The 13,461-nt window shown below is 55.3% G+C and overlaps 5 protein-coding genes across 5 annotated transcripts; 2 read left to right on the forward strand and 3 right to left on the reverse strand.

The window, feature by feature from the left end:
- Positions 1-111: 111 nt before the first annotated feature.
- On the reverse strand, positions 112-2,193 carry N7459_005427 (putative C6 transcription factor; the record flags this gene model as incomplete). The annotated part of the gene is made up of 1 exon (XM_056944611.1): positions 112-2,193. The coding sequence occupies one exon, from the start codon at positions 2,191-2,193 to the stop codon at positions 112-114; it is 2,082 nt and encodes a 693-aa protein (XP_056798946.1).
- Positions 2,194-3,181: 988 nt separating this feature from the next.
- N7459_005428 (uncharacterized protein) lies at positions 3,182-5,064 on the reverse strand (the record flags this gene model as incomplete). Its single annotated transcript, XM_056944612.1, has 2 exons — positions 3,182-4,730; positions 4,811-5,064. The coding sequence occupies 2 exons, from the start codon at positions 5,062-5,064 to the stop codon at positions 3,182-3,184; spliced, it is 1,803 nt and encodes a 600-aa protein (XP_056798947.1).
- A 1,566-nt stretch (positions 5,065-6,630) lies between these two features.
- Positions 6,631-7,641, forward strand: N7459_005429 (putative 3-oxo-5-alpha-steroid 4-dehydrogenase; the record flags this gene model as incomplete). Its single annotated transcript, XM_056944613.1, has 3 exons — positions 6,631-6,681; positions 6,742-7,177; positions 7,235-7,641. The coding sequence occupies 3 exons, from the start codon at positions 6,631-6,633 to the stop codon at positions 7,639-7,641; spliced, it is 894 nt and encodes a 297-aa protein (XP_056798948.1).
- Positions 7,642-8,234: 593 nt separating this feature from the next.
- N7459_005430 (NAD(P)/FAD-dependent oxidoreductase) lies at positions 8,235-9,575 on the forward strand (the record flags this gene model as incomplete). Its single annotated transcript, XM_056944614.1, has 1 exon — positions 8,235-9,575. One exon carries the CDS (start codon positions 8,235-8,237, stop codon positions 9,573-9,575), a length of 1,341 nt encoding a protein of 446 aa, XP_056798949.1.
- A 642-nt stretch (positions 9,576-10,217) lies between these two features.
- Positions 10,218-13,111, reverse strand: dapB (dipeptidyl aminopeptidase dapB; the record flags this gene model as incomplete). The annotated part of the gene is made up of 3 exons (XM_056944615.1): positions 10,218-10,345; positions 10,409-10,678; positions 10,741-13,111. 3 exons carry the CDS (start codon positions 13,109-13,111, stop codon positions 10,218-10,220), a joined length of 2,769 nt encoding a protein of 922 aa, XP_056798950.1.
- Between the last annotated feature and the right edge of the window lie 350 nt (positions 13,112-13,461).

A 13,461-nucleotide genomic window follows, 5' to 3' on the forward strand; every position in this document is an offset into this window, starting at 1 on the left:
ACGAGGAGACATCGCTCTCTCTTGGGTATATGAAATGGGGGTAATGTTGAAGTAGAATACACGCCGGGTGTCCACAGCTATACAAGGAGACAACCCCCCGAAGGGCAACGCTCATGTCAGGTTCACATCCTGGAAAACGGAGACGTCCCAGATGCCCGTCATGTCGAAGGGGAAGCCGTCCATGGTTCCGAACGTATTTGAGATGGACATCATATCGTCCACGATGTCATTGTTGGTCTGTGTTTCGGATAGGGAGATGGCGGCTGGGTTGACCAGGCCACTGTCCGCCATTGATGCGGTCATTGCTTGGTCCATCGTCGCACCGGTGCCGGGGAGCCGGTGCATGATCCGCTCACAGTGATCCAGACACATATCCGCAACGTCCCAGTCTTCCTCCTCGCGTACTCGGCGCAGCACGGTGCGGAGTTTCTCCACATTGGCGAGACAAGAGCGGGCAACTTGGGTGTCGTTGGTTTCGAGGGCGCAGCGGACGAGAAGGGTGGCGGTGGATGTTAGATGGAAGGCGCTGTAGGGAAGCCAGAACTCCTTGAAGTTTTCCGACCGAAGGGAGGTGATGAACTGCACGATATCTTCTGCGGACCGGCGACATTCGGTCTGGAAGTAGCGACGTGCTTCAGGGTTATCCGTGTCGCCATTGTTGACCTCGTTCAATTCGACTCGACTGACAAGCATCTTGACTGCTAGAAACGCGAGCTGGAGGCTACTCGACGCGTAGACCTGTTCGCCTCGGTGGTGTTGCGGTGCTCTCAACCAGTCGGGAAGAGAGTCTTCCCACAAGTCTAGGTCAGTCCGTATCTGTCGTAGCTTTTTAGAACTCTCCCGTGCGAGCTTTGCTTGAAGGCCGTAGACTAAAGGCAAGAGCTCGCCGAGGATCTCGGTCAGCTTACACAAGGCAATATGACAGTAGGCGGCTCGCACACGCTCAGTTGTGCGAGTGCTTGAGGGTGCCAGGCCATCAACCGTCGGAAGAGGCACATCGTATTGGGATTTCGCAATCTGGGGCGGAACGCCGTGGCCGAAACTGCCCCAGCGATCGTGAATCACCACTCCCCACCACAGGCGGATCCGCTGATCCTTCTCCTGCTGTGAGAGTTTCCAATGGCTTGGGTCGCGGTTCAGGCCTAGACAGTTGGCCAAAGAGAGCATGCGGCCACAGCTGATGGCATTTCCGGTCATGGAGAAGATAGGCCGGCCCGTTAAGTCAATTAACGCGGCACTGATCGTCGATAACCCGGGCGCAGAGAATTCCTCGTGCAACGCGGCCACAGTCATATTGACAGCATATCGAACGTCAGGCTTCGGGTGGCATGCGAGCTTGGGGGTGTGTTTCCAGTATACGAGAGACATCGAATACACCTGACATATCAGCGAAGCGGGAGGATCCTCCAACGACTCGGTGATGTAAGACTCCCAGAATGATTCCCCGTCGAAGATGGGGAACGCGACGTTAAAACGGTCAATAAAGAGTCGCACGAGGTCATGTCTAAAAGGACCGAGGATCTGCTCCAGAATCTCCTTCTGATTCTCACCGGGCGGAACTCCGACCCGCATACCTTTCCTCCTTCGTGAGATGGTTGTGTAAAGGACAGGCTTCCTCGGGTCACTTGAATAAATGTTGTAAGGGTGACTTTTCGGTTCCTCGGAGAGACTCGACCGCTCCGGGGGCATATGCTTCTCAATGACCTGTGCATCTTCCGCAACCATCGGGCCAACAATGAGGACCGATTCATTGCGAGGGTCGTCGTCGTATCCTTTGCGCCGCGACTCGCTTCCTCGACGGCCGGAGGACGAGTTGGTACCCTGGGGACTGGGCCCATTAGTCGGTGGACGAGTCGGGATGCGAGAGCCCGAGTTGCAGAGGCGCTCGGGGCTGCGCTTGCGCTTTTGCCCAGAGACGGGCTCGGCCGGCGGCGCACTGGGCCAAGGCTTTGATTCGACTGCACTCAGCCCCGATAGATCGGAAGCGGGTTCCTCCTGATAGTGACAGTCGGCGCCCTGCACGCGACATAACAGGCAGGACTGACCGGGGATGTCGACGGTGCACCGGGACTTGCGCTTGCGACAGAGGTCGCAGGCGCGGACCTTATGGGAACGGTAGGGTCGCGCGCCGGCATTGAAGCCTGGCGACGGCAGTTTCGAGGTCGAACTGACCTGAACGGGCGCAGGCGACATGATGCGTGACCCGAGCACGAGGAGCAGCGGAGGATGTGGGTGGGAGGGAAACAGTCCGAGGGTTTTCGGAGTCGGCCGATCTCAGTTAAGCGGAGTGAGGGGTCCGAAGGCGGCCGACTGTGACGGGCATCGAGCAAGTTGGAGGCACTAATGGGAGATCAAAGGCCGTTCATGGCTTCTCTTCAGGTCACCCACACATTAGAGCAAGGTCAGGGGAGAGAAAGGGTTCGATTACAGGCATGGCCGATTGGAATGCAAGTACAGCGCTGCGGGGGGGGGAAGAACAGCTGGAAATTTTGCAGTCTCGACTCCGCGGGATGAGTCATCCGGCGTGGAGAAGACCCGATCAATTCTAGATCTATGTATCCGATCACACAGCCCAAGTCGAATATCTTTTGCTATTGGATAACTGTGTTGGATTTTTGCTTATAATACATCAAAGCAGCAATCCCTGGAGGGCATTGAAGTGTTTCTGACATACACGCAGGATAACGGATAAGATACGCCTCCAATACATCACTTGAAACACGATGCAGCCATTCCTCCAAATTGATCATCATCAAGAACCGTTTACACTGGTCCATCCCGAAGAGGAATAGCTGATTGCCGGGATTAGACGGGGCTGAGGCGTTGCGCTTTGTCGTTCCATGTTCTGAATTAATACGGCCTTTCGCAATTGCTCGCTTTGTCGAGGAGCGTGGTGAGTGTCATTGTCATTGCGACGGGCAATATCGGCCGGTCTTGGTGGCGGTGGCTCGACTCGATCGAGCCTTTGAGGACGCTGCGGCTGCCGTGACTGTTGTCTTCTGTTTATTTTTTGGGGGCGACGGCGTTGACTCTGCCTGCGAGGAGAGGGAGCATTTGGTTCAAGCACGGGTGACTGCAATCGTGACGATGGCAACCTCCGCCTTGTACGGGAGCGCGGCTCCCTATTTCGACCTGTTAATGACTGCCGATTCATTGAAAGGGGAAAAGATCTAGCCGTCACTTACGTGAAATCAGGGTCCCTAGAAGTGTCATCCGGTTCGCTCGTGATATCGGCGAAGATTGATAAAAAGCTCTCTGCTGTTGATCCTCGATCTAGGCGTCTCGCTTCGGAGGCCTCGCGGAGTTGCACCGGTTCTGGCGATGGAAAGGGGGGGATGAAATCGCTCCCTACGAGGGATGAACCGGCGACACCCGGATCATTTCTCGGGGGAGGAGGGTGATAATGTCCAGGGGCAGCCAAGGAGCGCCGGAAATGTGAATTCGACGTAGATTGAGGTGCTGTTCGGGGCCTAGCACGTTGGGAGGAAGTCACTTCTGGCCAACGATCAGGAGAACTCTCGCGAGACCGAGGCGACAGCGTGGAGGCAGCAGATGGTGTCGACGGCGGGATTTCCGGAGGCGTCGGCGTTATCCTTGATGAGATGGTCGACAGCGACGACTCGCTGGCAGGTGTGCTGCTTTCTAATGATCGCCACTCCTTCAGCAGGTTATCTAGTTCCGCTCGTGCTATAGTGCTCGTTTCGTGGTTGTTGGCTTTCCAAACTTTGTAAGCTCGAGAGATCCTTTGCATCAATGGGCGAGATTGGGGCTCAGTATTTGGATCTGCTAGCCTTCGGTGAATCTCTTTTACATCGCTTTGTTCTTCTCTGTATCTTGTGATCCGTTCACAGGTTTCCTCGGGGGTTTTACCTGGAGGGCAGCTCATTCTCGATTGTCGGCTGGGGGTGGAAGGCTCTTGCGTCGAGCGCCCGCCAACAGCGGTGCTCTGGCTGCCTGGAGATGTTGAATCCGGGCTTAATGGCGACCGACTGAATGTTTCTGAGGCAAAACGCTCCGGACCCCCACCGGGGACGTCAGGTGTGCTCTTCCACCAGTTGGGCGTACCGTCCCCTGGAGAGGAACGCGTTTCGAGGGCCTCCGGAGTGTTCGTAAAGCGTTTAGACGGACCCTCCCCTGGGGGTGAATGCTTTCGCTTCCGAGTCCGCTTCTTCGATATCCCCTGAAGCACCTGTTCCTCTGCCGTGAAACCAGAAGGCGCGTTCCATAGCTCCTGGTCGGCGGAATCGTTGGACCCTAGCGAGGTTGGAGGAGTGCCGAGCTGAGTACTTGACGGCTCTCGCGAGTACCCCCCCACCGAATTCAGAATGTATTCGTGGAATTCATCGCGAGGACTAAGACAGTAGCCATCCTCATCATAGGTCTCAGGAGCTCGAACCCCACGCTGGACCTTTGTAGACTGGCAAGGTGACAAGTCATTTTGATGCCCATCTTCTTCAAAGAGCGAAGGCGAGTGGCTCCCAAGAATCGCCTCTCCCGGTTCGAATGGTGGACAACTCACATCGTAGGCGACACCGTGGTAGTCCTGCGAGAGCCGTTCCTCTTCAAAACGGAGAGAGGGGGGAAACGGGATGATTCGAACCATGGCTGCCTGGTCGTGGCCATCCGCACGAGCTTTGCCTCGATCCACAAAGACCTCAGCAACGCTCTTCTGGAAAGAGATATCGATCTCCGGGTGTTTGTCATCATACAGAGAGTAAACACGAAGCTGCCTGGTATGTGTAGCATGGTTAACCATATGCATCTCGTCCATCTGCTTCTACTCCGACCCAGATTCCACATGGACACTCACTTTCCATATAAGCGGGTCCATTCTGCTACAATCTCTTTTTCTAGATCGCGCATTGTCATGTCATCGAGGTCGTCGAATTCGCCCAGGAAGAACTTGGTTGCCTCGTGGTCTGGGTCATATTCCTCGGTTGGAATTTGAGGGCTGGTTCTCATGGCTAGTTCCACTATGGAATTGTGGGATGCCACCACTGGGGCGAAAACTTTCACGTAGACTTTTAGTGTCACCATAGAGGACAGAGGCGATGAGACGGCCATGCTCGCGAATATTGATAGAATGAAAGTAATTCCGTGCCGTGTGTATATATCGGGGACACCTGGGAGTGTGAGTGGCAACCTCAGACCAAAAGATGGAGTGAAGGAGCATTCGTAGGACTCGAGAGAAGATTCCCATAATTGATCAATCGTTCCTCTCCCTTTGCCTTTTTTTTTCTTTTTTCTTTTCTTTTCTTTTCTTTTTCTTCTTTTGCATACGGCTTTTTTGGGTCGGCACAGCTCGGGAATTGGCATTATATTTGCTCGGGTGCGCGGTTCCTGGCAGCAAAGCGATGCCCGTTCAGGTCTAGATCGAGGGGGCCTGGCAGCCCTCCGAGACGCAATGGACAGGTCGATTCATGAAGACACGGTGGAGCTGAAGGAAAGCGGTGCCGCCGGGAGAAACATGTACAGTATGTACATACAGTAAAGATGCGATCGTGGAAAAGGAGTGATTCCCGCGCGTTGCCCAGCGCGTTTCTTCGCGATCCGCTTCCGCGGCTCTGCTCCTGTGGTGCATCACTTGCGTTTGTAGTTTCGTGACTCTCGCGGGTGTACCTGGTGTGGCGTAGGTCAGTGTTGGGTCGCTTGGCTGTTTGCCTCGATCTAGGAGCAATCCAATTATGCAGGCACTAGGCGACATTAGGAGGATGGAGTCTGTCTCTATCGCAACTCGGCTGCTCACTCCAGTCGGTGGTGAAAACCACTAATGGTAGGGAAGAGGAAAATGAATAACAAGTAACCAGGACCACTCAGGGCCTGGTAGAAGACAAAGCACACACAGAAGGAGTTAGAACTGATGGAATTCCGATTGAAGACTGCGAATCAGGATGGATGCTGAAGCTAAGTGGGGTAAGCCACCCCTGGGTCCTTATGACCTCCTCTCACCGCCTTTCTACCTAAGGCTCCCTAATTGTATTAATAATCCACCATCCCGGTTAGGCCGCCACAGTGGAGGTCAGCTTTCGGGGACGAGCAGCGTCAATGGCGATCCCAGTGCCGGCCCAATCACTGGCCACTGGGCACGTCCATCTTGCATCTGCGCCGCCCGTGTCGACTCTGAGCCAGCGGGAAATGAAGCGACCTGTCGAGCGGCTCTCCAATGCAGAATGCACGCTGCACCCCTTGCATCGAGAGGATCGCCTGTTGGCACTGGCGAGGCAATTCATCACGACCGCAACCGCTGGGCACCCAATGCTGCAGTTTTGTGACAACTTTGCCATGGAGATGACTGGCGTTGGAGTCCTGGGCCTTTGGTTGAAGAGGTGATCAACGAGACCTCAGGGCGATGACTTGTCTGATGTACCGACGACCACTTCATGGTCGCTCTCTTTGTGGCCAGTGGTGATGACGTTGAGTTTGGAGAGCTGACGAAGAGATGCTTTGAATGCTAAGGTGGTCCAGAGCAGAACGGACGTAGTGTGTCGCAGGGTCGATGTATGTATGTACAATGTAGATTCCACGGTTCCCTCCTGTCTGGAGATTCTCGCCGATCGGCCGCCGCTCTGGACCGCCAACTTCGACTCTCTCTCTCCCCCCCCCCCCCTTCCTCCTCCATCACCAATGACCATGGACGTCATCGACGCTCTGCGCCTCTGCTTCCTCTTCGCTGCCGCTACGGTATGATTGTTCTTCGCCCAAACGTTCCGAGGGCGTCCACTCATCCCGATGATGCACCAGACCTTCTCCCTTAGCATTCCCACCTCTTTACGCTCCCGCTTCCTCCTCTATGGCCCACGCGCAACTTCGCCCGGCGCGCCGGCGACCTCGGGATTGCTAGACTATCTGGCCAGCTGGAAGGTTCCTCATGGCTATTTTACCCACTTCTACATCGCCTCCGTTCTGTCGTCGGTGTTCTGGGCCACGCAGCTCTTCTGCCGCGGGGGCGCGTTCCAAGCGATCGCGTCCCGCGTGAGCCCAGAGCATCAACAGCAGTCCATGTCTCTTCATCAAGTCTTGGTCTGCTGGATCCTGCTGACTATGCAAGGGTCGCGGCGGCTCTGGGAGAGCTTCTGTTTTTCCAAGCCTTCGTCGTCGCAAATGTCCGTGGTACACTGGCTGGTCGGCCTGGGATTCTACGCACTCGCTGGGGTTGCGGTTTGGATTGAGGGATCAGGTATCCATGACTCGTGATAGGGGAAGTCTATGCACAGGGGAGCTGACCATTGGACAGGATCAATCCTTTCTCGCTCTCTCACTGTGGATGATGTGAAAATCACGAACGCCCCAAGTCTGCGGACCTTTCTCTGCGTGCCGCTCTTTCTCGTTGCCTCGGGTCTGCAACACGACTGTCACCACTACCTCTTCTCGCTTGAGAAGTACACCCTCCCAGACCACCCTCTCTTCCGCCCTGCTGTGTGCCCTCACTACGGTGCCGAGTGCATCATCTACCTGTCCCTCGCCATCATTGGAGCTCCCCCGGGCCAAATCGTCAACAAGACACTGTTGACATGCTTGGCCTTTGTTGCTGTCAATCTTGGCCTGACGGCGCAGACGACCAAGCAGTGGTACAAAGAGAGATTTGGGAAGGACGCAGATGTGGTGCAAAGTCGTTGGCTCATGATGCCGTGGATCTACTGATCATCCAGTGTCTCCTGAGCAGTTGGAGTGGGCCTGTGCTGGCGTCGAAATAATGCAACAAGTTGGGCGGCTGCCCCAAAAACCGCTTCATATTTACTGAAATCACCGGCTTGTCGTGGTACCCCTCACCTCAAGGGTCGTCCTGGGTGACTCCAGTAGCAACGTCGAAATCTTTCTGGAAGGAGAAACAAAACATCCATTCACCCAACTTCTCCTGCTAATGATGATACGGCTCCCACATTAAGAGTAGACCTTCGGGATCGTATGGCGCCATAGAACGATCTGTCCACCGTATGAGCGCACGTTCCTCGAAATATCCAAACCCCGCATAGTTGTCGATTGAGCAGCGGTGCCTTGTATAGTTCACGTCTTAACTATACTGGAAGCGAGATCGGCGCGCCAAGCCGGACTATTGCTGCCTGTCAGATCAGGCTGCAATCGCGCCGAGCGGAAGCAGCCAATCAACGCCCGCGCGGGGCCTCGATAACTCAATTCCCGCCGCTTTCGCTCGCCGCCCCAGTTTTCGCAGTCTTTCGCTTTTTTCCGTCTCATTCCGTCAATCGTTCTTCAAAACCCCCCAGAAGGTCTCGACGATGTTCTGCCGTCGAGTCGTTGCGGCCGCTGGCCGCCGTGCGCAAGCAGTGCCAAGCTCCCGCAGCTTCGCAACCGAAGCGCCGGTCCGCGCGTCGTGCAGCCATAAGGTCGTCGTGGTGGGCGGTGGTTCCGCAGGCATGGCAATCAGCCATCAGCTCTTGAAGTCAGGCCAGTTCAACCAGGATGATATCGCCATCGTCGATCCAGCCACTTTTCACCACTACCAACCCGGCTGGACCTTGGTCGGCGGTGGTTTGAAGGCCAAGGAGGAGCTCCAACGGCCCATGAAGGAGCTGATCGACGCCAAGTTCAAGTTCTACAACGATAGCGTGGCCACCTTCACCCCCGAGAATAACTTTGTCACCCTGGGCAATGGCGATAAGGTCGGTTACGACCAGCTGATCGTTGCACCCGGCCTCAGCGTCAACCCCGGCACCATCAAGGGTCTCCCAGAAGCTCTGGCAAACCCAGATGCCCCGGTCTCGTCTATCTACCTCTACAACTCCGTCAGCAAGGTTTTCCCGTCCATCGATAAGCTTCAGAAAGGCACCGCCATTTTCACCCAGCCCGCCGGCCCCATCAAGTGCGCCGGCGCACCGCAGAAGATCATGTGGCTCGCGCTGGACCATTGGAAGCGTCACGGCCTCTACAACCCGAGTGACCCGGCCAACTCGGCCATTCAGATTAACTTCGCCACTGGCTTGCCAGTCATGTTTGGTGTCCCCAAGTACAACGCCGCTTTGACTGCCATGCAGCAAGAACGCGGCGTCAACGCACTCTTCCAGCACGACCTTGTCGCTGTCGACGGTCACAAGGCTACCTTCGCCCGCCCGGATGGCAAGGAGCCGGTTACCAAGGAGTTTGACTTCCTTCACGTCGCCCCCAAGATGGGCGCACCGGCATTCATCAAGGACAGCCCCCTCGCCGACGCAGCCGGATTCGTCGATGTCGACAATGCCACGACCCGCCATAAGAGGTACACTAACGTCTGGTCGGCCGGCGATGCATCTAGTCTGCCCACTTCCAAGACCGCCGCCGCTGTCACCTCCCAAGCCCCCGTGGTCGTGCGCAACCTGCTCCAGGCCATGGAGGGCAAGGCGCCCGACGCGGTGTACGACGGATACACATCGTGTCCCCTGCTGACGGAGTATGGCAAGGTCCTGCTTGCGGAGTTCAAGTACGGCCCCGAACCGAAGGAGACATTTGGCAATTGGTTCGGGATTGACCAGGCCACCCCGCGCCGTTCGTTCTACCATCTGAAGAAGGATTTCTTCCCTTGGGTATACTATAACGCGATGGTGAAGGGCAACTGGGCTGGACCTAAGGGCTGGATCAACTAGAATATAAAAAAATGATTTGCCTGTACAATAGGGACTCTGGGTACTAGAATGCATAGCGCCCAAATAATGACGTGGTCGCTTGGCCTAGCGCTGTAACAACTAATATAAGCATAGAAAAAACAAACCAGATGGGAGATATCCAGAGGGACTTTCCTCCGACACCAGTGGCAGCATGATCCGCCTGTTCCATAGTTTCTAGGGGCCGTCTCGCGAAATTTGATCGGAGATAGGGGGTTGGAAGCGATCGTAGGATTCGCAGCGCCATCAGGAGAGACATTCTTCGGCCATGGAAACCATTCCAGAAGGCGCCTCGTCATCATTTGTTGGGAAGACAATGTGAGACTTTTGGCACGCGGTAACATGGGAACCTCATGATTCTACTGCTATTGCTGCATCGGGATGCGCGTCCGCTACCTCGACTCCGACTTACGACCTTCCGATCCATAATACGGCCTACGACGCCTTGATACCCCAGCTCCGGAAGCTGTCGGGCTAGTGAGGCACCAACAAGGTGGTTTGAGGACATGTGCGGTGTCGCCTTGAAGGGAATGCGACGGATGTATGGAGCAGGGTATATCATAATGGAAGTATGGAGCATTTGCACAAGGGTATTTCTATCAACACGGAAGAGGCTCTGGAAAATCAGTGTCCAAGAAGATCAAGCGCTAAACTTCGCTTGACCCGACTCCACGTTGAATCATTCGCGGGTTTAGGATTCGTGATACGATGCCATTCGCCGTTGAATGCATTAATGAGCCAGCTCGAAAGACCTGCTGTTATTAGTAATTTGGTTCTTGCGGAGCACAAATATACTCAGGAGAAACCAAACTCACGTTCATAGACCAGAGTGTGTCCGTTGTGGAAGTAGATGCTGTGATCCGAATCCGGGAAGACCTGCATGTCATAATTGTCGACGTTTGCCAGGTCTAGTCGGTCAATCAGGACGAGTGTATTTTGCAAATGGACGTTGTCATCAGCGACACCGTGCATGATCAGAAACCGGACGTTCTGGCCCAGGGCCTTTGCATCGGTGATTGTTGCATTTTCGTAGCCGGAAGGGTTGTGTTCGGGGGTGTGCATGTATCGTTCAGTATAGATCGAGTCTGTGTCAATCATCAGTACAGAATCGTTGTGATCTGAATCAGTTCACTAAATCTTGACTTACCATAGTACCTCCAGTCTGTCACAGGCGCCACGGCCATGCCGTATTGGAATGTTTGGCCCGCATCCTGTTCGAGGATTTTCAGCGTCATGAAGCCGCCGAAGCTCCATCCCCAGACTGCCATCCGATTTTCATCCACGTAGTCTTTGTCTGCCCAAATTTTGGCCGTTTCAATTTGGTCTCGTGCTTCGTAATGGCCCAAGTCACCACGAATGATACACCGTGCCTTACGGCCAATGAACCCAGTTCCCCGGCCATCCACTGTCACCACGATATAGCCTAAGGCCGAGGCAACGTAGGATTGGAAATCGACAGTGAATTTGCGATCAACTGTCTGAGAGCCCGGTCCGGCATACAGGAAGAAGAGAACGGGGTATTCCTTGGCTGGGTTGAAGTGAGGGGGGCGGCGCTCCAACACTTGAAGCGTATACCCATCGATTGTCACGTTGGTGTAAACCTCGGTAGGGAGAGCGTATTCCTCCACCATCTGAGCTAATCGGGGGTTCTCCTCAATGACAGCCTCGTATTGTACATCATCGCCTTGCGTATTGATGACCGCTTGCCAGGGGACCGCCGGGCCCTTGGAGCTCAGCAGGGCATAGCCAGCGCCATCGGAGAAGGAGATGTCAAAATATCCCGCTTTGGATGTATCAGTCAATGGTCGAAGATCAGATCCATCGAGCTTGACCTGATACACATGGCGCTCGGTTGGCGCTTCCTTCGTTGCGATAAAGTAGACCAGATTCCTCTTGAGATCGACCGCCGAAGGTGCAGTCACAACTTCCCAGTCTCCCTTGGTGAGAGGGACGGGTTCAGGGTTCTCCAGCGGCGTAAAGTAGGCGAGATGGTCATATCCTTCATGAATCACCGTATCGACGTACCCATCATGCGGCCGGCCATTTTCAGGATCGGCAGGAATGAAGCGGGTGGATTGTGAGGGCTCAACCCAGCCGCCGTCGAGACCTGCGATATCTTCAGAGCGGACCAATTTGCCGCTTCTGGTCGTCGTGTCCGCCACAAATATCTTGACGACGTCACTTTCTCGGTTGGTCTCGCGAATCAGAACTTTGCCCGCGGATGCCCAGACCACCTCGATAATGATGCGATCGTCGTCCGTAAAATCTTCAGGCATAGCAATCGAGAAGACTTCATTCTTCTGCAGATCGTAGAACTGCAGATGGACAGTTGGGTTGGGGCTGCCGGCTTTGGGGTATTTGATTTGTCGAACCTCCGGGTAGTTCTCCAGCCCAGGAAGAGGCGCTTTGCCCGAGGGATGAGAAAGGAAGTACTGGACGGGATATTCAGGGACTGTCGATTCATCCGTCCGCAGGAATGCAATGAAGTTGCCATCGCTAGACCACCAAGTGCCCGTGTTGCCAGAGAACACCTCTTCCTCATACACCCAGTCGGGGACGCCATAGAAGAGATCCGTTCCACCATCTCGAGTAACGGGAACCACCTCGGAGGACGACAACCTACGGAGGTATACATTGTTTTCCCGGACAAATACCACAGCGTCAGACTTGGGAGACCAAACAGCCAGCTGCACACGATTGCTCGGGTTCCCAGGATCCAGAGGTTCGGCAGTCTGAGTCGCGACGTCGAAGATCCAGTATTTCCCGTAGAACGAATGTCTCCAGTTCGACTGCATGTTAGACATGATCAAGACCTTCTCCAGGTCTGGGCTCGGCCAGGTCATGACCGGGCTGACGAGCTCATCTTTGACCCAGAAGTAGGCCTTCTCCATCAACACGCGGGTCTCGTAGCTGCTGACTTGGCCCTTCTGGCCGCGAACATCCTCCACGCGAAGATATCCATCACCACTTTCACCGCGCTCGACCAAGAGCCCGTCCTCGCCCTTTGGGCCCGCAATCCAGGAAATTGCATGCGATCGTGGTGACCACTCGCCCCCCAACACCTGCTGTAGTGTCACCGAGCTGCCGTGGCTCGTACCACCCGTTGCAGAGTCTGAGTCATGGACGGCTTTAGTTGAGGCTGATGATGGTGCTGCAGCACTGGGTCGTTTCTGTACGAGGAAGAGTAAGAATGCGAGCACCCAGCCCCCGACGCAGAGCAGACCGAGTAGCCACAGGACCCGACGGGTGCGACTGCCCGACGCAGGCTTCTTCCGAGCGGGTAGAAAAGGCTCCTCAGCTCCTGGGTCTTCTCCATATTCAATATCGCGGTATCGTGGTTCCTCTCCATCATCATCATCATCTGCTGGGGTCATCATCTCGGTCTTGTGTGCTTCAAGGAACGTTGCGGAGGCCACGGAGAGGCCCGAGTCGGAGGTGGATTGTGATGCAAGGGATGCCGACCGCTGGCGAGTCAGTGGAACGGCCTCAGGGACACCTTCATTGCCATGCTCCCCCATGGTCGATGGTCGCAGGGTCGGTCGTGTGAGACTGAGGTCTCCGATCGCCCGATCCTCTTATCAGGAGGCGTGAGATGTGGAGCTGAGGTCGGACGAAACGCGACCTCCTTACTCCAGACAGGAATCTCGAACCACGAACCACGAATCACGTTCAGCGGACGTCAGAAGGGTCTTTGGGATCATAGGCATGAAGATGCGCGCAGCGGGATCGACTGTGTCCCTGAGATGGTGAACGGGGACAAAGCCTATTGAGCACCCTTTTGCGTTAAGCGGCTGCGATTCAGCCCCGTTCTTGGATCAACCGAGGCTATCGTGACTCCAATTCGTCCGATCGCCTTCTCCGTCTCGCT

This window comes from Penicillium hispanicum, assembly GCF_028827665.1.
Source record: "Penicillium hispanicum strain IBT 35686 chromosome Unknown utg000005l_segment0_segment0, whole genome shotgun sequence".
In the NCBI taxonomy this organism is placed as follows: domain Eukaryota; kingdom Fungi; phylum Ascomycota; class Eurotiomycetes; order Eurotiales; family Aspergillaceae; genus Penicillium; species Penicillium hispanicum.